The sequence below is a fragment of the Amblyraja radiata genome, chromosome 39 (assembly GCF_010909765.2).
Source record: "Amblyraja radiata isolate CabotCenter1 chromosome 39, sAmbRad1.1.pri, whole genome shotgun sequence".
Taxonomy (NCBI): Eukaryota; Metazoa; Chordata; class Chondrichthyes; order Rajiformes; family Rajidae; genus Amblyraja; species Amblyraja radiata.
The window spans coordinates 17,014,117-17,036,470 of NC_045994.1; the positions used below are offsets into that span (position 1 = coordinate 17,014,117).

Sequence of the window (22,354 nt, forward strand, 5' to 3'; positions counted from 1 at the left end):
AAAATTGCTGGGGAAACTCAGCGGGTGCAGCAGCATCTATGGAGCGAAGGAAATAGGCGACGTTTCGGGCCGAAACCCTTCTTCAGACTGGTGGGGGTGGGGGGGGGAGAAGGAAGGAAAAGGGGAGGAGGAGGAGGAGCCCGAGGGCGGGCGGATGGGAGGGTGGGAGGAGACAGCTAGAGGGTTAAGGAAGGGGAGGAGACAGCAAGGGCTAGCAAAATTGGGAGAATTCAATGTTAATGCCATCCGGTCGCAAGGTCCCCAGACGGAATATGAGGTGCTGTTCCTCCAATTTCCGCTGTTGCTCACTCTGGCAATGGAGGAGACCCAGGACAGAGAGGTCGGATTGGGAATGGGAGGGGGAGTTGAAGTGCTGAGCCATCGGGAGTTCAGGTAGGTTATTGCGGACTGAGCGGAGGTGTTCGGCGAAACGATCGCCCAACCTACGCTTAGTCTCCCCGATGTAAATCAGCTGACATCTAGAGCAGCGGATGCAGTAGATGAGGTTGGAGGAGTTTTAGATGTTTGGCAGAGATAGATAGATTCTTGAACAGTGCGGGAGTCAGGGGGTTATGGGGAGAAGATTGAATCTGAATCTAATCACGTGGGTGCATGTTGGGTCACCTCATTGAGTTTGACTGAATGAATCTATGGAATTGTGGAGAGTTAGTGCTTGAAGAATGTATAATATCGAGGCAGTAGAGGTCTCCCTCTCTGGGACAGGTGCCAGGGTCCAAATTATTCCAGGCGTCGTGTTTGTTTGCCTGTCTCATGGAACTTTGAACCCTTGCGCCGTGGCCCAGATAACAACTACTGTACAAGTGGAAAACCTATCTCAATGTAAAACCTCCAATGGCCTGGAACTTTGGTGCTAGATTGGTGGATTTTCTGGACTATTGGGTCTCTTCCCTCCCTGGGATCCCAGGTCAACTCTGTAGAAGGTGTCCAACCCGAAATGTCACCTGTTCCTTTTCTCCAGAGTTGCTGCCTGATCCGCTGAGTTACTGCAACTTGTTGTGTCTGCGGTTTAAATTGGCATCTGCAGTTCCTTCCTACACAACCTTTTTGCTTTTTTAACATTCTCAATCCACTAACTTATTTTTTTTTTTTTAAATATGGTTTTCTACATCTCGTCCACAAGAGAAGGAAGCCATCGTTACAAAATAAACATGTTTATTCTGGGGAACGGTCCTGACCTGAAACGTCACCTATCCATGTTCTCCACAGATGCTGCCTGACCCGCTGAGTAACCATATCACCTTGTTTCTGATTTTTGAAAACCAGCATCTTGTGCCCACCTATAATTTATTATCTAACAAATGGGCTGCTCACAAAATCAAGTAGAAAACTCTGAGAAAACGATATAAGATGATTAGTTAATGACTTTACAGCTCAACCACCTGTTGCTTTATATCGGTTGTGTGTCCTGTAGATTGTGCCCAGAACAATCAACTCTTCAACTAGGTTTCATGCCTTGGGGCCCTCTGTAGATTCTTGAAGCGCCGCGCCTCTCATTACCTGACCATCGACCTTCTTTTTAAGGCTTTAATTACTGCAGAACTCACTTGCCCTCATCTCTCTCTCTCCTCTCTGCTGACCCCCTGACCTCCCTCAGCCCCTTAGGCACTTTATGATCCTGAGTTGGGTCGTATGAATGAATGGAAATGTTTGCACGATGTGCACTGTCCATGGCAAGTTGGGATGGTCCCTGTGATGGTGAGTGCTTCCTCCTTTGTCCCAAATACGTGTGGGTTTTGTAGGTTAATTGGCCGAGTGTGTAGGAAATGGATATAAAAGTGGGGCAACATAGAACTAGTTTGCACGGGTGGACTGGGTGGGCCTGTTTCCATGCTGTATCTCAAGTGAGGTCTTGCCTTGGGTGGTACATGGACCATCATTGAGGGTAGAACCAGTCTATGGCAAGGCCAACCCTTGATGTAGTGAGGTAAGGGTTGGTAGGATGCGATCTTGTCAAGTGGACGTTACGACATAACCATGGGTAACAAGGCTGGGACATAATCTGATCTCTCTGCCCCAAGGATGCCTGTAGACTTCTGTCTCACCCATGTGTCTTGTTTCATTGTCCTATCTGGGACACATGACAATAAACTCACTTGAACTTGTCTAGTTTTGTTCCGTGTGTGCTGGAGAGTTAGTTTCATAGATGAGCTCGTTCATACAACATTTAGCTGGGCAGGGAAGAGATGAAAGCCAGCGGGGTTGACCAGGCAAGTCTTCCCTTTAGTTTAGGGATACATCATGGATGCAGATCCTTTGGCCCACCGAGTCCACGCTGACCATTGTCCACACTAGTCCTACATTGTCCCACACTTGTATCCACTTCCTACACACCAGATGTTTAAGAAGGAACTGCAGATGCTGGAAAATCAAAGGTAGACAAACATGCTGGAGAAACTCAGCGGGTGCAGCAGCATCTATGGAGCGAAGGAAATAGGCAACGTTTCGGGCTGAAACCCGTAAGGGTTTCGGCCCGAAACGTTGCCTATTTCCTTCAGTCTGAAGAAGGGTTTCTCAGCGGGTGCAGCAGCATCTATGGAGCGAAGGAAATAGGCAACGTTTCGGGCAGAGACCCTTCTTCAGACTGATGTGACTGATCATCTTCAGACTGATCATCCTATCAAAGTATAGTTCAATCATTAACCAAGTGGAGATAACATCCCTGAAGTTTGAAGTTTCCCCATCAGTCTGAAGAAGGGTCTCGACCCAAAACGTCGCCTATTTCCTTCGCTCCACAGATGCTGCCTCACCCGCTGAGTTCTTACACAACAGAGGCAATTTACAGAGGCCAATTAACCTATGAAACCCACACGTATTTAGACAATAGACAATAGGTGCAGGAGTAGGCCATTCGGCCCTTCGAGCCATTCAATGTGATCATGGCTGATCATCCCCAATCAGTACCCCGTTCCTGCCTTCTCCCCATATCCCCTGACTCCGCTATTTTTAAGAGCCCTATCTAGCTCCCTCTTGAAAGCATCCAGAGAACCGGCCTCCACCGCCCTCTGAGGCAGAGAATTCCACATTTGGGATAAGGGGTGGAAACTGGAGCACCCGGAGGAAATACCTCACCATCACAGAGAGAACGTGTCAACTCCACACAGGCAGTGAGTCCGAGGTCAGGATCAAACCCGTGTGTCTGGCTGCATCATTGAGCCGACCTCCAACTCTTTTAATGAAACCGATTACATGCAAATCTTGGGTTACAAGGAAGTCGAATTGATTTGAATGGAAGCTGGTCTTTCTGTGAAAGCGACTTGATTGTATTATCAACAGTAAGAGGTGTTTGTTGGTCAAACATGGATAGTTTCCCCATGCACTGTGGCGGGGAGAGGGAAAGAGCCGCCATCATTCTGAGAGGAACAAACAAAAACAAAGACAAAACGCTGGAGTAACTCAGCAGGACAGGCAGCATCTGTGGAGAGAAGGAATGGGCGACGTTTCGGGTCGAGACCCCTCTTCAGACTGATGGAGAAACTTTAAACTTCAGGGATGTTTTCTCCATGGTGAATGAGGAGTGGAGTAGACTTTGATAGGATGATGTCATGGTTTCGACACGAGCTGCACTACAAAAGAGATTATGTTCCGACAGTAATCTGATGCTGACTATATTCTTCAATTACATTTACATGCACTGCTGATGTAAAGACAATACCGAGACACATCAGGGGTATAAGCTCTTCATCCCAAATCATCCATGCCTGTCTCAGTTAGCCCCATTTCCCCACATTTTGCCCATATCCCCTTCAGCCTCCTCTATCCATATACCTTTAGTTCTATATGTTGGAAGGAACTGGTTTAAACTGAAGTCAGTCATAAAATGCTTGAGTAACTCAGCGGGACAGGCAGCATCTCTGGAGAGAAGGAATGGGTGACATTTCGGGTGTAGACCCTTCTTCTGCTGTTACAGTGGGTAACATGTTACAGCTATATTTAATTAATCATGGTTCAAGTTAAAGTGATCCCCTTTGCTTGTACATAATCCACATCTCTCTATACACCCTGCACATGCCTTTCTAAAAACCTCTTTAAAAGCCTTATTCTATCTGCCTCCACTACCACCCCTGGTAGAATCGCTGCCTCACAGCACCAGAGACCCGGGTTCAATCCTGACAACGGGTGCTGTCTGTACGGAGTTTGTACGTTCTCCCTGTGACCTGCGTGGGTTTTCTCTGGGTGCTCCGGTTTCCTCCCACACTCCAAAGACATGCAAGTTTGTAGGTTAATTGGCTTTGGTAAAATAGTAAATTGTCCCTTGTGTGTGTAGGGTAGTGCGAGTGTACGGGGTGATCGCTGACAGGCGCAGACTCAGTGGGCCTGTTCCCATGCTGTATCTCTACAAGTCATAAAGCTGATACAAACCAGCTCGTTCTTCTCCCCTTTAGATTTCAGAATAATTGTGTTTCTGCCTTCAGTATTGAGCTTCCTAACACGATGCGCTCAGGGTCAGTTCCGTACTTGCAGAGAGAGCTTGCCAGAGAGGAGAGAATGTGCAGGGCAAATGGGATTGCTCTCCCAATTGGCTGCTGTGAACTCGATGGGCCGAATGGCCTAACTCTGTACCGATAAATAAGTGTGAGGTCCTCCAATATTTGTTGCACCCCACCCGATGTTGACCTGGTGGACTGACTATCACTCTCTAGGTGTGTACTTGATCTATTCTAATATTGTAGAATATGAATCATGTGTGGACATATTACATTAGTTGCATAACCACATTTTTTTGATTTTGTTTACAATCTCTCGTTACCTTGATTCCTCCCTCCTTTCCGAATTCCATTCAAGCTTCCCGCCCCCTTGCCTAAACACTTTAAACCCACCCGTGCAAGGATATTGGTCTTCCCAAGGACATGCCCCAGGAATCTAAAGCCCTCCATCCTACAAACCCTTCTTGCTTGTCGGCTCAAACTTCTCATCTTTTGTTGAGCAGAAACAAGAAACTGGAGATGCTGGTTTACGGTACTGGGGCAATGCCCGTCCCACTTAGGAAACCTGAACGGAAACCTCTGGAGACTTTGCGCCCCACCCAAGGTTTCCGTGCGGTTCCCGGAGGTTGCAGGTGGTTGCCGGAGGTTGCAGGTAGTGGAAGCAGGTAGGGAGACTGACAAAAACCTCCAGGAACCGCACGGAAACCTTGGGTGGGGCGCAAAGTCTCCAGAGGTTTCCGTTCAGGTTTCCTAAGTGGGACAGGGGCTTAACTCAGTGGCTCAGGAAGCTGGATAGGTGACATTTTTGGTCGGGACCCTTCTTTAAATTGATTGTGGTGAGGGGGTTAGAAAGCTGGAAGAGGGCTTTTTCCCTTGTGTCCCATCCAGACTTGCACCTATTTCTCCTTTACTCCTTCCTTTCAATCTGCATTCCTTCCTCCAGCTTCACAATTTGCAACTCTTCCAATCTTTTAAGGTTATGTTCTGTGTTTTCATCTCTGCCCCTTCGTCCGATCATCTGCTTATCAACTCCCGCTCTGCTCCCCCTCACCTGTATCCACCTATTACTTGCCAAGGTAGACACAAAAATGCGGGAGTAACTCAGCGGGACAGGCAGCATCTCTGGAGAGAAAGAATGGGTGACGTTTCGTGTCGAGACCCTTCTTACTTGCCAAGCTTTGTCCAGCCCTTCTCTTCTCTCTTCCAGCCGCCTTCATCCACAAACCCCCCCCCCCCCCCCCCCCCCTCATCCCTAATTCACCATCAGGTTGAAGAAGGGTCCTGACCTGAAACGTCACCTATCCATGATCTCCTGATCCAGATGTCACCTAACCCAGTGATTCCCAACCTGGAGCCATATCATGGCAAATTTCAGGGGGGGGGGGGGTCCACAGAAAAATGTTGGGATTTAGGGGGCCACAGGTTCAATGAAGGGGGTCACAGAGCTACCACCCTGTTGCCTCCTAAATATCAGTTCTAATAAATTTAAATCTATGTAGTTGAAATATTTTTGATGTTTGTGGAATAGAATAAAAGAGAATATATCTGCAATTAATAGACACTGATATTTTTATGGATGGTATAATATTGAAGTACTTTTTTTACCTCTAATAATAGAAACATAGAAACATAGACAATAGGTGCAGGAGTAGGCCATTCGGCACTTCGAGCCTGCACCGCCATTCAATATGATCATGGCTGATCATCCAACTCAGTATCCTGTACCTGCCTTCTCTCCATACCTCCTGATCCCTTTAGCCACAAGGGCCACATCTAACTCCCTCTTAAATATAGCCAATGAACTGTGTGGCCTCAACTACCTTCTGTGGCAGAGAATTCCACAGATTCACCACTCTCTGTGTGAAAAATGTTTTCCTCATCTCGGTCCTAAAAGATTTCCCCCTTATCCTTAAACTGAATATCGGGGGGGGGGGGGGGGCACAGAAAAATTAAAAGATCCCAAGGGGGCCATGAGCTAAAAAAGGTTGGGAACCACTGGCCTAGCCCACCCAGTTACTCTGGCATTTGATATCTTTACTTGTCATGTTGGTGCCTACGTGCCTTATCATTTTTTTGTCCTAACCACTCTCTCCTCTCCCCCCCACACCCCACCAGATGGCACAAGCTTCAGTCCAGGCAGGGTAAGAAGGAGAAGGAACGAGGGGAGATCGAGGTGGACATCAGGTTTGTGAGGAACAATATGACGGCCAGCATGTTCGACCTCTCCATGAAGGACAAGTCCAGGTCGACTCTCGGCAAGCTGAAGGACAAGTTGAAGGGAAAGAAGAAGGATGGGTTCTCTGACTCCGCCTCAGCCATTGTCCCCAGCATCAGTACCCCAGTGGACAGCGATGATGAGAACATGGTAGCGGGGCAGAAGAAGAAGAAGAAATCCAAGCTGAAGATGCTGTTCCCCAAATCCAACCTGCAGCGGACATCCCTGTCGCAGTCCATGTCCGTCATCCCCACCGGCCCATCCTCTCCAGCTGACCTCAACAAGGAAGCTCGCACCTTCGCTGATGAGGACTTCACTGAGATACAGCTGCACACCTCCCCTGAAGGTAAAACAGTGCGAATTACAACAAACCGTGTGTTAATACATTATAAGGTTATATAATGCGCATAAATAACTGCACTTTTTTTTAAATTAATTGTATTTTAACTTGTATTTTAACTTGTATTTTAACTTGTTAAGTATGGAAGCCATTTGAGGAAATGTGTGGTGTTATGTCTGTCTTGAAGCTGTCGTGGCACTGTAATTTCCTGTAAAGGATTATTAAAGGTATAATCAATCAATCAATCAATACTACAAGACCATTTACAACACGATTCAATCTTGATCTTATGAACACTTCATGATGGCGGGTTCGATAGAACCCGCCATCATGAAGTGCTCATAAGTGATTGGCCATTCGGCCCATCAAGTCCACTCCCCCATTCAATCACGGCTGATCTATCTCTCCCTCCGAACCCCATTCTCCCCATAACCCCTGCCACCCGTACCAATCAAGAATCTATCCATCTCTGCCATTAAAAATGCCCATTGACTTGGCCTCCACAGCCTTCTGTGACAAAGGGGCTTCTGAGGCAGCAACTCTACCCTGAACCAGTTGCCTGCAAGGGCAGCACAATAGCACACTGGTAGTGCCTGACCTGGGGTACTGTCTGTGTAGAGTTCTAATCCAATGTCTTCATTCCCACAGGGAGTTTGTCGGCCTTCTCGAAGGCTGGTGAATCTTTCTGCCATGCTGGGGTTCAAGAGAGTTTATTGTCATGTGTCCCTGATAGGACAATGAGATTCTTGCTTTGCTTCAGCACAACAGAACATACATAGATACATAGAAAATAGGTGCAGGAGTAGGCCATTCGGCCCTTCGAGCCTGCACCGCCATTCAATATGATCATGGCTGTACTACATTGACTACAAAACAGATCAGTGTGTCCATATACCATTAAATAAATATATACACACATGAATAAATAAACTGATAAAAGTGCAAATAACAGATAATGTTCCAAGCCAGGTTTAATAGCCTGATGGCTGTGGGGAAGTAGCTATTCCTGAACCTGGTCGTTGCAGTCTTCAGGCTCCTATAGACGGTGGGTGAGGCTGAGTCTAACATTTTGTGTCTGCCTTCTATGTGAAGCAGTATCTGCATATTATTGGGGTCCATGTGGGAAGGGATTGCCACACAGAGGGCTGTAATTGTCACCACTTGTGTTTGCAGAGGAGGACGCGAGCAAGGATATGCATGTACCGAAGATCATGGGCCACAAAAGGTCTTCTAGTGAAGACACCAAGCAGCTGACTCTGGCCCCATCCACGGCGGGGAAGAAGGAGACCCTGTCGTTGTTCAGTGGCCTGAGGCCAAAGAGTGACCCTGTGTCGCAGTCCAATCTCTGCATCAACGGCAGCCATGTGTACGCAGAGGAACCCAACCCCATTCTCCACTCCAAACCAAAGAGCGATTCGAAGTTGCAGTCCAACAGCCAGTTCTACGCCTCTCTGGAGGACCTACCTTCCAAGTTGTCCCCCTCTCCCTTGGAGACCCAACCGCACGCGGGCTTCAGTGACCAAGCCTTGAAATCTGTCGCCCCGCCCGGCCCCCAGCGACTCGGCAGCACTGGTGACCTGACCGTTGTCCAGAGGCCGGATGGGCCAAAGGAGAAGGACACCGGATTCTCCAGGAGCTCCGGGAAGGAAGAGGAGGGGGGTAAAAACGCGGACTCCTCCAACGCCCCTGGAGCAGGTTCAAAGCCCCTCAACCCCTTTGAGGAAGGGATCAAGGAAGAGGAGCGGATCGCTCGGCCAGTGCCCAAGGCGGAGGTGGTTAAAGACGAAGGGGTGACCAAAAAGGAGGAGCCCAAACGTGGGGGCTTAATGTCCCTGTTTCCCAGGAAGACCGAGGCCGTCAAAGCTTCCAACACAAAGGAGCCACTGAACCCCTTTGACACAGTGGAGGCAAAGAAGCCACCATCCTCCTCGGTGTGGTCAACCAGGACTGCAGCCATCAAACCCAAGTAAGTCTTGCCTTGTCTTTGCAATGGACTTAGAGGGAGGTGGGATTTCACTTCCGGGGGAGAAGCGGTAGAGTTGCTGCCTTACAGCGCTTGCAGCGCCGGAGACCCGGGTTCGATCCCGACTACGGGCGCTGTCTGTACGGAGTTTGTACGTTCTCCCCGTGACCTGCGTGGGCTTTCTCTGAGATCTTCAGTTTCCTCCCACACTCCAAAGACGTGCAGGTTTGAAGGTTGATTGGCTTGGTGTAAGTGTGTGTAAATTGTCCCTAGTGTGTGTGTAGGGTAGTGTTAGTGTGCGGGGATCGCTGGTCGGTGCGGACTCGGTGGGCCGAAGGGCCTGTTTCTGCACTGTATCTCTAAACTAAACAAATGTGGGATGTGGTACCGTTGATGCCAGTCTGCAGCCAACACACACTCAACAGTTGGTTCCTTGAGAGGTCCATCTTCATTCACAGCTTGTTGGGCCGAGTCGCTGAGCCAAGCCCAGCCAAGCCAAGCGGCCCATGTCACAATGTTCAGTGCAGGGTGGAGCCCTGTCTTTACCCTCTGGCTGATGGGACATGTCATTCTTTCATGCAGCAGCAGAACAGGCCTACAATGTTGAAGATAAATACAAAGTGTGTTGAATTAACCCAGCGGGTCAGGCAGCATCTGTGGAGAACATGGATAGGTGACGTTTCACAGAGTGCTGGAGTAACTCAGCGGGTCAGGCAGCATCTATGGAGCTAAGGAAATAGGCAATGTTTCGGGCCAAAACCCGTAAGGGTTTCGGCCCGAAACGTTGCCTATTTCCAGAAGGATTTCGGCCCGAAACGTTGCCTATTTCCTTAGCTCCATAGATGCTGCTGCACCATAACTCAGTGGGTCAGGCAGCATCTGTGGAGAACATGGATAGGTGACGTTTCACAGAGTGCTGGAGTAACTCAGCGGGACAGGCAGCATCTGTGGAGAACATGGATCGGGTTGAGACCGTTCTTCAGACTGATTGTGGGGTGGGGGGGGGGGGCAGGAGACAGCGTGGCAGGTACTGAGTGGATGTAGGCGAGGGGAGGGGGGTTTACGATAGGCAGATGTTTGGAACTAAGACCAGGGATAAAAGCAGAAGATGTGAGATGGGTTTGAAGAGTAGCAGTTAAACACTCTTGCCTCGTATAGAATCTGGGTGGGGAAAGCATGGGAGTGGACATTCGGCCCATCTTGCCAATACTGGCCTTGGGAGAGTGGTCCTATTATGGATGGGGAGGAGATGAAGGTACACTATGAACGTTCCTCTGGCTTCCCCCCCTACACTCGGTTGCTCTGCGTCTTTGGGAGGTTACTGCTGGCTTGTCTGGGCAAGTGGCCTCTCCGGCCCTTGCATGGGAACCAAGTGGCAGTTGTCCAAAGTGGCTCGCTGGACGATGGAAACTGGCCAGGCTGCCGTTTCTGTTTGGAGAAATGTGCAAGTGGCCAAAGTAAGATGCAGCGTTGAAATGACCAGGTTTACAACACAGCAGGAGATCACGATAGCCTTGTGGAGCACGGTGGCACAGCGGTAGAGTTGTGGCCTCACTCACAGCGCCAGAGACCCGGGTTCAATCCTGATTTATGACTGCTGTCTGTACGGAGTTTGCACTCTTCCCCCCCCTGTGACCACGTGGGTTTTCTCCGGGTGCTCCGGTTTCCTCCCACATTCCGCAGACGTACAGGTTTGCAGGTTAATTGCCTTCTGTAAATTGTCCCTGATGTGCAGGAAGGAACTGGTGTGCGGGTGATTGCTGGTCGGTATGGAGCTGGTGGGGATCGGGTCTTCTGCAGCAGCGTTGTGCTCGGGTCTTGGGTCATTTAGTCTTCTGTTAACTGCACTAACTTGGCCTGAGGGTCCTCAGCAGTGAGCAAAGGTTGAGTGGATCAAATCTGACAGGTATTGGCCCTCAGGGCAGCTCAGTGACACAGTGGTAAGGTTGCTGCTTCACAGCGCCAGAGACCCGTGTATGATCCTGACTGCGGGTGCTGTCTGTACGGAGTTAGCATGTTCTCCCTGTGACAGCGTGCGATTTCTCCGTGACCTCTGGTTCTCCCCCCTTCTCTAAGTTTGTAGGTTAATTGGCTTGGTATAGGGTATAATTGTAAATTGTCCCTAGTGTATGCAGGATAGCGTTAGTGTGCAGGGATCGCTTGTTGGCATGGAATAGGTGGGCCGAATGGCCTGTTTCTGTGCTGTATCTTTGAACTAAATGAAACTACAACATAGTTCATTCTGTTCCACAGTTGCCGTCTGCATTGTCTTGGTCTTGAAACTGGAAAACGACATCAGAATCAAGGCGTAAGACTCTGCTGATGCTGGAATCTTGAGCAATACACACACACACACACACACACACACACACACACACACACACACACACACACACACACACACACACACACACACACACACACACACACACACAGTGCTGGAGGAACTCAGCAGGTCAGCCACCATCTACATGGGGAATGGATAGAAGATGTTTCGCATCTGGGCCCTTCTTCAGACTCTGAAGAAATAAAAAAAGAGTCTGATGAAACACCTTATCCACTCCTTCCACAGATATACTGCCTGACCCATAGTGTTACTCCAGCACTGTTTTACATCAGAATTGATGAGAAATTTTTTTTCACACAGAGAGTGGTGAATCTGTGGAATTCTCTGCCACAGAAGGTAGTTGAGGCCACAGTTCATTGGCTATATTTAAGAGGGAGTTAGATGTGGACCTTGTGGCTTAAGGTATCGGGGGTATGGAGAGAAGGCAGGTACAGGATACTGAGTTGGATGATCAGCCATGATCATATTGAATAGCGGTGCAGGCTCGAAGGGCCGAATGGCCTACTCCTGCACCTATTGTCTATGTTTCTATGTAATTAAATATTGGTAAATTAGTTTATGGCAAAAGATACAGTGTTTGTATAACTGAGTAGTCGCCAAGCTTTAAATAATGCCGGTGAGAATCGTGTCCGCAACATATCTGGATTAAAACCTTGCCCTTCCGGAGAGCTCAGTTAAAACATTGTGCTGGAAGGATCTACGTGTGTCGTTTGTACTGAAGATAGACACAAAATGCTGGAGGAACTCAGCGGGTGCAGCAGCATCTCTGGAGAAAAGGAGCAGGGTGATATTTCGGGTCGTAACTCTTCAGACATTTGTGTCTATCTTCAGTTAAAACACTGCTTATTGAGCAAACCAACAGTAAAGTGTAGATGGTAGACAAAATGCTGGAGAAACTCAGCGGGTGCAGCAGCATCTATGGAGCGAAGGAAATAGGCAACGTTTCAGGCCGAAACCCTGAAGGAAATAGGCAACGTTTCGGGCCGAAACCCGGAAGGAAATAGGCAACGTTTCGGGCCGAAACCCGGAAGGGTTTCGGGCCGAAACGTTGCCTATTTCCTTCGCTCCATAGATGCTGCTGCACCCGCTAAGTTCCTCCAGCACTTTTGTCTACCTTCGATTTTCCAGCATCTGCAGTTTCTTCTTAAACAGTAAAGTGTAATGCAAGGAACTGCAGATGCTGGTTAATACACAAAAGGACATAAAGTGCTGGAGTAACTCAGCAGGTCAGGCAGTATCTATGGAGAACGTGGATAGATGGATGTTTTGGGTCTGAAGATGAGTCCTGACCTAAAACGTCACCTATCCACGTTCTCCAAAGATGCTGCCTGTCCAGCTAAGTTAAGGCCCTGTCCCACGGTACGAGTTCATTCCAAGAGCTCTCCCGAGTTTGCTCGGAGATTTACGGGTAATGGCCTCTCGTCGGTAGTCAGGGGCTCTCGTGGACATTTTTCAACATGTTGAAAAATCTTCACGAGTCTTCCCGTGCTTACCTGCCGTTAGCGAGTCTTCCCGAGTACCTGCCGTTAGCGTTACGTGCCGCTAAGAAACGTCCCCGAGCTCCGACGTACCCGCTACGTTCATTCTCCGTGCTTACCACGAGTTTGATTTATTTATTTTTAACTCGGGAGAGCTCTTGGAATGAACTCGTACCGTGGGACAGGGCCATTACTCTAGCTGTTTTGATCGAACCAACTTTGTTGAACTTAGTGATCTAAACCTTCAGGATATTAACTGTACTAACCCAATGCCGTTTGGTTTTGCTTCCTATTCAAACATTTATGCCACTAGAATTTATTTTGGATACTTTCATTTCATTTGGATCAAGTTCGGAAAAAAAAAAAAAAATACCTTTGATATTCTTTCTTCCAGTTTATAGATTTTTTTTCTGCACAGAGTGTCCCTGCTTTGAGTGGTTTCTTTCTTATTTGGAAATTTAACACACAAATCCCTGATGCTTGATCTGAAGTGGGAGGAATAGATGAATCGGTGAGCTGACTAGACCAGAAACGTAACCTCCAACCTTCCACATAGCTCCAGTAAAGGAATCTACAGAGACCAGGTCTTGTGAAGGTTGCTGGAGCTTTCCACTGGCACTTGGAGACTATTGAGAGCAATACTATAGAGTATTTTGTTTAGCAATGAACTGCAGATGCTGGTTTTAAACAGATGATAGACACAAAAAGTTGGAGTAAAACGGGACAGACAGCATCGCTGGAGAAAAGAAATGGGTGATGTTTCGTGTCAAGCCCCTTCTGAAGAAGGGTCTAGATCCAAAACCAACTATTCCATTTCTCCAGAGTATTTAGTTTAATTGGCGAGGGAGAACTTTAACCTGTCCCCAAAAACTATCCCGGGGTGGTGATGCCCCGCCCAGCTGACTGGTCTTTTGTCCTTTTTACAGATTGGACGTGTCTCCAAAGTTCGAAACCAAAGCCAACTCTCTGTCATCTTTCCTTTCTGATCCCTCTTCTCCTTCCTCCTCTGCTCCCAGCGACCCCTTTAGCTCAGCTCCTGCCATCGGCCCGAGAGGCTCTGACCTTTCCAGCCGACATTTGACCAATAGTCCACCCCTGCCCTCCAAGTCAGACTCCTTGGGACTTCGGCCATCTCGTGTAGATGAGTCCGGCCTCACCCCTTCGCTTCTGCCTCTTGTTGCAGGCTCCTCCTCCTCTTCCATGGCCATAGATACCCAGACGAACCAGCTGCCCAGCCCTGAGATAGTTGGAGGAAGGCCTTTGGAGGTTGGGGCAACACCCAGGCAAGGGAGCAAGGTGTCGCCTCGACTCTTGCTCCAGGAGCTGACCACAAGGGGACAGAACGCAAGAAGTGACCAGCGATCCCCATCTGATGGAGAGGAGGACTCTGCCATTGTGCATCCTGATGGTTCATCTCAAGATGTTCCACTTGAAACTATTCCAGTGGACACAACTGTAATCCTGGAGGAAGGCAAGAGAGTGGGCAGTGAAGATGAGAGAGTGGGCAGTGAAGATGAGAGGGTGGGCAGTGAAGATGAGAGAGTGGGCAGTGAAGATGAGAGAGTGGGCAGTGAAGATGAGAGGGTGGGCAGTGAAGATGTGAGCCCTGTGAAGATGCCTGCCAGTGATGCTTCACAAGGAAAGATGTCCATGGACCATCCAGCCTTAATCAACCCTAATCCTGTCCGAACATCAACCACCAGCCATCCCACCACGCCTGTGCCCAAAGTGCCACCCCGTAGCAGTGTGCCCAGTTCAGGGGCACCTCCTGCTCCGAAACCGGAGCAAAATGTCCCACCAGTTCCTGCCCCAAGGAGTTTGCCCACGATGAACAAAGCAGTCGCCCTTGATGCCTCATCGAGATCTGCAGAAGGGCAGCCTCTGAAGGACTTGATGCATTTTGAGTGGGATGCGGAACCAGTCACAGAGTCTGCTGCAGGTGGAGGGACAGATGGTACTTTGGCAGCGGGGACACCTGTCAACAATCTGTCCCTGTGTGAACCACAGGGAGATGACCACGGTGGCCCGCTGGTGGCCACACACAAGCCTGAGCCTTGCTCCATCTCCGGCCTGAACCTTGCTTCTCCAACGGAGATGACTGATGATTACCCACTCGTGGTGGTGGAGGAGGAGAACGTGGACATGGACATGGACAGCCCTTCCACTCTGCAGCCCAGCGGGCAGATGGTACTTCCTGAGAAGATGGAACATGTTGCAGAAGATCCTTTGGCAAGTGAGCTAGAAGTGGTGGGTGATGTTGGTCATGTGTCACCACCTCCAGGACCTCCAGCTCCACCCGCTGTGACCCTGGTCTGGCAGGCAGAAGCCCAGACCTCTCCTGACCCCAACCCAGATCTGACCCACGTCACCCCAGCCGATTCTGACCATCCGGCCAACTTGCAGCCTGTGGCGATCGAACCCAATGATGGCAATGCCAACCAATGGTTGGTCAACGGAATCAAAGGCCACGATGCAGTGACCTCTGACAAAGGTGGAGAATCTCTCGAACATAGCCTAGCCCTCACCAATAAACGCGAGAGTGTAGAACTACCCATGAAAGATGACCGTGTCCATCCAGAACTAACGGCTAATGCGGCCACCCCCGCTACTCTGGAAATTGCTGCCGTTACTTTGGACATGGGAGACGAGACCTTCACTGGACAGGAGCTACAAGCTTCTGAGAGGGCAGCTGTGGTTTCTTCCATTTCCACCCCATCGGTTGGGTCTGGTCGGCTTGAGGCTTCACCTGCAACTGTAGATTCTGTCGGGTTCTTGGTTCCTCCTCTGTCTCCTTCTGTGCTGTCACGGCCTGCCTGCCCCCTGCCCGACAACCCCCCTCCAGCAGGGAGATCCCACGGAGTGGAGCACTCTGGCCAGAAGATGCTGATTCAAGCGAGGGTTGTGCCTACCGAGACACAACCAATCCATCCCCCGGGCAATGCAGCAACAGCACTTTACAAACGCAGGTGAGGGTTTGCCAAACTGAATCTCAAAGCGCCCTTGACCTCATTGGTGGTGCAGCGGTAGAGTTGCTGCCTCAGACCCCGGTTCGATCCTGACTACGGGTGCTGTCTGTACGGAGTTTGTATGTTCTCCATCTGACCGGGTGGGTTCTCTCCAGGTGCTCCGTCTGTTTTCCAAATCAGTGGTCTTTGTAGGTTAATTGGCTTCTGTACATTGTTCCTAGTGTGTAGGGTAGTGCTAGTGTACGGGCTGATTGCTTGTTGGAATGTGGCTCGATGGACTCTCGGCTCTGTTTCCACGCTGTATCTCAAAAACGAAAAAATAGATCTCTTGACCAATCATGGCCACAATTGTCGGACCGAAATGATACTTCCTGCACGATGTCCAGTCAGTTTGACCAGTAGAAAGTTGTGTTTGGGATGAATGGGGAGAGGGATTGACTTTCAGACTTTATTCTGAACTGAGGGCAAATATGAGAAAGTTTATTTCTCGTTCACAGACGTGTGTTCGGTGGTAAATGCCCGCATTTATTGTCCACCCTCCATCACCAATGAGTCGAGGAGGTGGTAAAATCATCCCACCTTATTGCCTCGATGTTATCCGGCTGCGGTGAACACTCTATTTATATTTGAAGTATTTTTTTTTAAACTGCAGACGCTGGAAATGTGAAACAAAACTCAAACTGCGGGAACATTTTTCAGCCTGGTAACAGCATCTGTTAGAAGAGAAACAGTAAATGCCTCAGATCTGTGACCCGTCCTTGGAACTGGGGAAGAGAGGTGAAGGGGGTCAAAGTTTATTAAAATATACAAAAATAGTAATTTTAAATTAGGGTACTAAAAGATAATTTTAAGTTATCTTCTGTGTTGCCTCAATTTAAAATTGCCACTTGATACTCTTTGCCTCTTGCGATGAAGGGTCTCTGATCGGTTTCTATTCTCACAGATGCTGCCTGACCTGACCTGCTGAATTTTCACATATTTTCTGTGAACTTGTATATTTTTCCTTGCAAAAGCAGACCAGATGGGATTTTATGACGATTAAACTTACAAAATTCTTAAGGGGTTGGACAGGCTAGATGCAGGAAGATTGCTCCCGATGTTGGGGAAGTCCAGGACAAGGGGTCACAGCTTAAGGATAAGGGGGAAATCCTTTAAAACCGAGATGAGAAGAACTTCTTTCACACAGAGAGTGGTGAATCTCTGGAACTCTCTGCCACAGAGGGTAGTCGAGGCCAGTTCATTGGCTATATTTAAGAGGGAGTTAGATGTGGCCCTTGTGGCTAAGGGGATCAGAGGGTATGGAGAGAAGGCAGGTACGGGATACTGAGTTGGATGATCAGCCATGATCATATTGAATGGCGGTGCAGGCTCGAAGGGCCGAATGGCCTACTCCTGCACCTAATTTCTATGTTTCTATCCCATTATTTCAAGGTCAGCTTTTATTATATGGAACCTATTTGTAGTTATTACTTGAATTTAAATTCCCAAGTGGATTTGAACTGTCCTCTGGTTCGCTGGATAGTGGCTGTCTGGTGTTTTACCCACTGGATCACCAAAACCTCAGTATGATCCGGGGCAGTGTTAGTAATCGGGAGGGAAGCTGAATTTGTGGGCAGCACCCTTGTAGATCTGAAAAAAGCTGAAGAAGGGTCTCGATCCGAAACTCTCCAGAGATGCTGCCTGTCCCACTGAGTTACTCCAGCAATTTGTGTCTATCTTTGATTTAAACCTTCCAACGCCCTTATAGATATCATGTTTGAATATGCCGCTAATTTTACATTAAAGGGTCTGTCCCACTTGGTGATGTTTTTCGGCGACAGCCGGCATCATTGACTGACGTATCAGGTCACCAAATAATCCGCGGGGTGATGACATGTTGATGTTTTTTCAAGTGTTGCAACTTTTTTTGTGTCGCCGCTGGATTTTGAAACGTTGAAAATCTTTTGGCGAAACTGATATGACGCCGACAGTCGCCGAAAAAAATCGGCAAGTGGGACAGGCCCTTTGGTGTCTTTAGGAATTTGTCATTGTTCCTCTACTTCCTGTCCGGAAGACTTTGTTTCGTTATACATCCAGTTCCACGTCGGCTTGATGTTAGATCTGTTTCCACATTCCTGTTGATCAGGTTTGATCCTGGCGTGCTTGGGCAAGAGTGTAGCTGTTTTGGTTAATCTGTTGAGCAGGAACTAGTTGGGGAGTTGCCCAGACCTGCCGCTCTTTGTTTTGGTCCAAAGGCAAATTCTTACTTCTCCTTCTCTCGTGACCATGCAAATATTTGTGCAACTTGTAACTCTCGCCACCCTGGTTCTTGGGTTGCACAGCTACTCTAACCTGCATAGAACAGAACAGAACAGGATCGGACTCTTTAATGGATGGGATTTATATAGCGCCTTTCTAATACCCAAGGCGCTTTACATCGCATTATTCATTCACTCCTCAGTCACACTCGGTGGTGGTAAGCTACTTCTGTAGCCACTGCTGCCCTGGGGCAGACTGACGGAAGCGTGGCTGCCAATCTGCGCCTACGGCCCCTCCGACCACCACCAATCACTCACACACATTCACACACATTCACACACAGGCAAAGGTGGGTGAAGTGTCTTGCCCAAGGACACAACGACAGTATGCACTCCAAGCGGGATTCGAACCGGCTACCTTCCGGTTGCCAGCCGAACACTTAGCCCATTGTGCCATCTGTCGTCCCTGAGGCCCTTTTGGCCCACAATGTCTGCGATGAGCACGATGCCGAGTAAAACTCATCTGCCTGTACGTGATCCACACCCCCCCCTCCACCCCCTCAAATGTTTCAAAGGTCTTTTAGTGTCACGTGTACCAATTAAGGCACAGTGATATGTGGGCATCTCCAAGTACTGGATCTAAAGTGGCGCAGCTGGTAGAGCAACTATCTTACAGCGCCAGAGACCCGGGTTCGATCCTGACCTCGGGTGCTGTCTGTGTAGAGTTTGCACGTTCTCCCTGTGACTGCGTGGGTTTCCACCAGGAGCTCCGGTTTCACCACACATCCAAAAGACGTGTAGGATTGGAGGTAAATTGGCCCACTGTAGATTGCCCCCCCCTCCCCGTGTATAGAAACATAGAAAATAGGTGCAGGAGGAGGCCATTTGGCCCTTCGAGCCAGCATCGTAGGGAGTTGAACGCGTGTGAGCGGCTGATCACTGTTTGGCTGTGACTCGATGGGCTGAAGGGCCTGATTCCATGCTATATCTTTCAATCAATCCATTCAGTATATTGACTCGAGAGGTAGTGTGGGCGTGATTGATCAGTTCATAGATGGTCTACGATGTACCATTGAGAGTTTGCACAAAGCAAGGATTCCAGGAGTCCCACCTTGTCACTCTATTGTAGATGATTGGCCATTGGGGGCTGTGTAATCTCCTTACACTTAGATGTTGCCACTTTTTCTATATCTAAGACATTTGACATTATTTCATGGGAATCATCCTGCACATCGAGATTCATTTCACCAATACCGGCAGGTGCTGGCTAATTGCAGGGAGAGCAAGTCTGGTTCCGTGTCCACTGGGCTCCTCCAGAACAGACAAGCAGCACTAAATCTCCCTGTATCTCCATCCAATGTAGGACTATTGGTGGTGAATGTGTGGAATTCTCTGCCACAGAAAGTAGTTGAGGCCAGTTCATTGGCTATATTTAAGAGGGAGTTGGATGTGGCCCTTGTGGCTAAAGGGATCAGGGGGTATGGAGAGAAGGCAGGTACAGGATACTGAGTTGGATGATCAGCCATGATCATATTGAATGACGGTGCAGGCTCGAGGGGCCGAATGGCCTACTCCTGCACCTATTTTCTATGTTTCTATGTTTTGTAGCGATATGGAGTGGCACAGTCGTGCAGCAGTTAGTGCTGATGCCGTGCAGCTCCAGAGACCAGGGTTCGTTCCTGAACCGTGGTGCTGTCTGTGTGGAGTTTGCATGTTCTGGCAGATACCATAGTGGAGTTTCCCCATCTCATCCCAAGGATGTATGGTCAATTGGCTCCAGGTTATCCCAGATTTAATTCTGCAGCTTGAGAATTGGGGGGGGGGGGGGGGGGGGGTATGGGGGTTCGGAGATTGGACGATAGAGATGTTGAGGAATGGTTTTGGACCAACATAACATGTTGAATGGCCACGCTCTGTGTTGCAAAAGTATGTGAGTGTAAACTTCCTGTTCATCTTTTATTTTCCAGACTTCACCCTGTGAAGCCCATGAATGCTGCAGAAACAAGATCTAATGAAATAGCTTCGGAGGAGAATCTGAAGACAAAGATCAAGAATACGAGTTTATTGGTGACCAAGTCTTCCGCTGGTCACTCTTTTGCAGTCAATGAAAATCAAAGTCATCCCAAGGTGGGTGAAGTTGGACACATTTATCATTTAAAATTTATTCATGTTGTTTTCAGTTGTCAAATTGTGAAGTTTGGGGACAGCTTCCCTGAACTGCACCGCACTCCGGCACCCTTGTGCTGTCAAGTCAAGTTTATTCTTCACCTAATCTGAGGAAGGACATTCTTGCCATAGAGGGAGTACAGAGAAGGTTCACCAGACTGATTCCTGGGATGTCAGGACTTTCATATGATGAAAGACTGGATAGACTCGGCTTGTACTCGCTAGATTTTAGAAGATTGAGGGGGGATCTTATAGAAACTTACAAAATTCTTAAGGGGTTGGACAGGCTAGATGCAGGAAGATTGTTCCCGATGTTGGGGAAGTCCAGAACAAGGGGTCACAGTTTAAGGATAAGGGGGAAGTCTTTTAGGACCGAGATGAGGAAAACATTTTTCACACAGAGAGTGGTGAATCTGTGGAATTTTCAGCCACAGAAGGTAGTTGAGGCCAGTTCATTGGCTATAGTTAAGAGGGCTATATTTAAGAGGGCTGTGGAGGCCAAGACTTTGGGTAATTTTAAAGCATGTATTGATGGGTATTTGATCGGTAAAGGTGTCAATGGTTACAGGGAGAAGGCAGGAGAAGGGGGTTGAGTGGGAAAGGTAGATCAGCCATGATTGCCTCCAGAGAGTGGTGGAGGCCGGTTCTCTGGATGCTTTCATTAGAGAGAGCTAGATAGGGCTCTTAAAAATAGCGGAGTCAGGGGATATGGAGAGAAGGCAGGAATGGGGTACTGATTGGGGATGATCAGCCATGATCACATTAAATGGCGGTGCTGGCTCGAAGGGCCAAATGGCCTACTCCTGCACCTATTGTCTATTGTCTATTATTCACTACCCTCTGACTAAAGTCCACAGATTCACCACCCTCTAACTAACTTTCTTGTCCTGTTCTACCCCCAGGACTACAATCGCTCTGACCCAGCCTCTGCCTACGCCCAGCTCACACATGATGAGCTGATCCAGCTGGTCCTGAAGCAGAAGGAGCTGATCACCAAGAAGGATGGCCACGTGCGGGAGCTGGAAAACTACATCGACAACCTGTTGGTCCGCGTGATGGAGGAGACCCCCAACATCCTCCGGGTGGCCTGCCCGCCCAACAGGAGGGCGGAGAGAGTGTGAGGCGGGGGAGGGAGTGGGGACCAAGGCCGAGCTAAGGCGAGGAGTGAGATCGAGGACGTTGGCGCTGAGCTCCAAGATGATGCCTTGCACCAAACCGTACACTGAAAGGTTCGTCGTTGGGTGGAAGCTGACCCAGTGAACGCGGGTGTGGGGTCTTGGCTCCGGTTTAGATCCCCATCCAACGTTCCCCTCGAGTGATGTTCAGGTGCCTCAAGTACCGGAGCAGTTGTCCAAGTCTGATAACGCTCCAGAATTGTGTCTTCACAAGTCTGGGTTTGAGTGTCGGGAGAAGGGAACGGGTCTGGAAATGCGTTGTGTTAGGCAGGTCTGATCCAATAATGGCCCTGCTCCTCCCCCAACCCCCCCTCCCCAACCCCCCCCACCTCCCCAACCCCCCCCACCTCCCCAACCCCCCCCTCCCCAACCCCCCCTCCCCAACCCCCCCTCCCCAACCCCCCCCTCCCCAACCCCCTTGCCTTTCAGAACAAGAACACAACACAGCGGCGATCTGTGCGTGATCTCTCCGTTGGGTTAAATCGATTCTCTGAGTGTCACCGCCCACACACATCACCTTTGACCTGTGAACAGAATTAACTTTGACCCACCCCATTACAATCTGTGCATCATCATGTTTCCAGACTTCCTGTATTGACATGAAATTAAGACGCCCTTGCGATTGTTCGGCTGTTTTTAAACACCTAAAATAAATGTGACCTTCTGTAGTTTTGTACAAGCATAGTGAGCTGGGAAGGTTTGTATGTGTAGGAAGGAACTGCAGATGCTGGTTAGACACAAAATGCTGGAGTAACTCAGCGGGACAGGCAACATCTCTGGAGAGGAGGATTGGGTGAAGTTTCAGGTCGAAACCCTTCTTTAGACTGGGAACTGGGATCTTTGGAAATGTTAGGTGCGTGTGAATGCTGTGTGTTGGGGCTTGGTTTAAAATGCAAAGTACTGGAGGAACTCAGTCAGTCAGACAGCCTCTGTGGAGGGACTGGGCTGATGACATTTCTGGGCAGGTCCCTTCTGCAGACCGACTGGAATAGGGGGAAGAAAGCTGGAAAAGAGAGGAGGTC

At 49.0% G+C, this 22,354-nt stretch overlaps 1 protein-coding gene across 2 annotated transcripts in view; it reads left to right on the forward strand.

Annotated features, from left to right (window-relative positions):
* The window catches only part of LOC116967493 (rab11 family-interacting protein 1-like), a 35,671-nt gene extending 13,694 nt beyond the window's left edge, over positions 1-21,977 (forward strand). For both annotated transcript variants that reach the window (XM_033014107.1, XM_033014108.1), the window contains exons 3-7: positions 6,561-7,006; positions 8,174-8,966; positions 13,715-15,754; positions 19,959-20,118; positions 21,060-21,977. In XM_033014107.1, coding sequence (XP_032869998.1) covers positions 6,561-7,006; positions 8,174-8,966; positions 13,715-15,754; positions 19,959-20,118; positions 21,060-21,278 — 3,658 coding nt within the window. In that variant the 3' untranslated portion in view covers positions 21,279-21,977. The remainder of the gene's footprint in view (positions 1-6,560; positions 7,007-8,173; positions 8,967-13,714; positions 15,755-19,958; positions 20,119-21,059) is intronic.
* Positions 21,978-22,354: the final 377 nt, after the last annotated feature.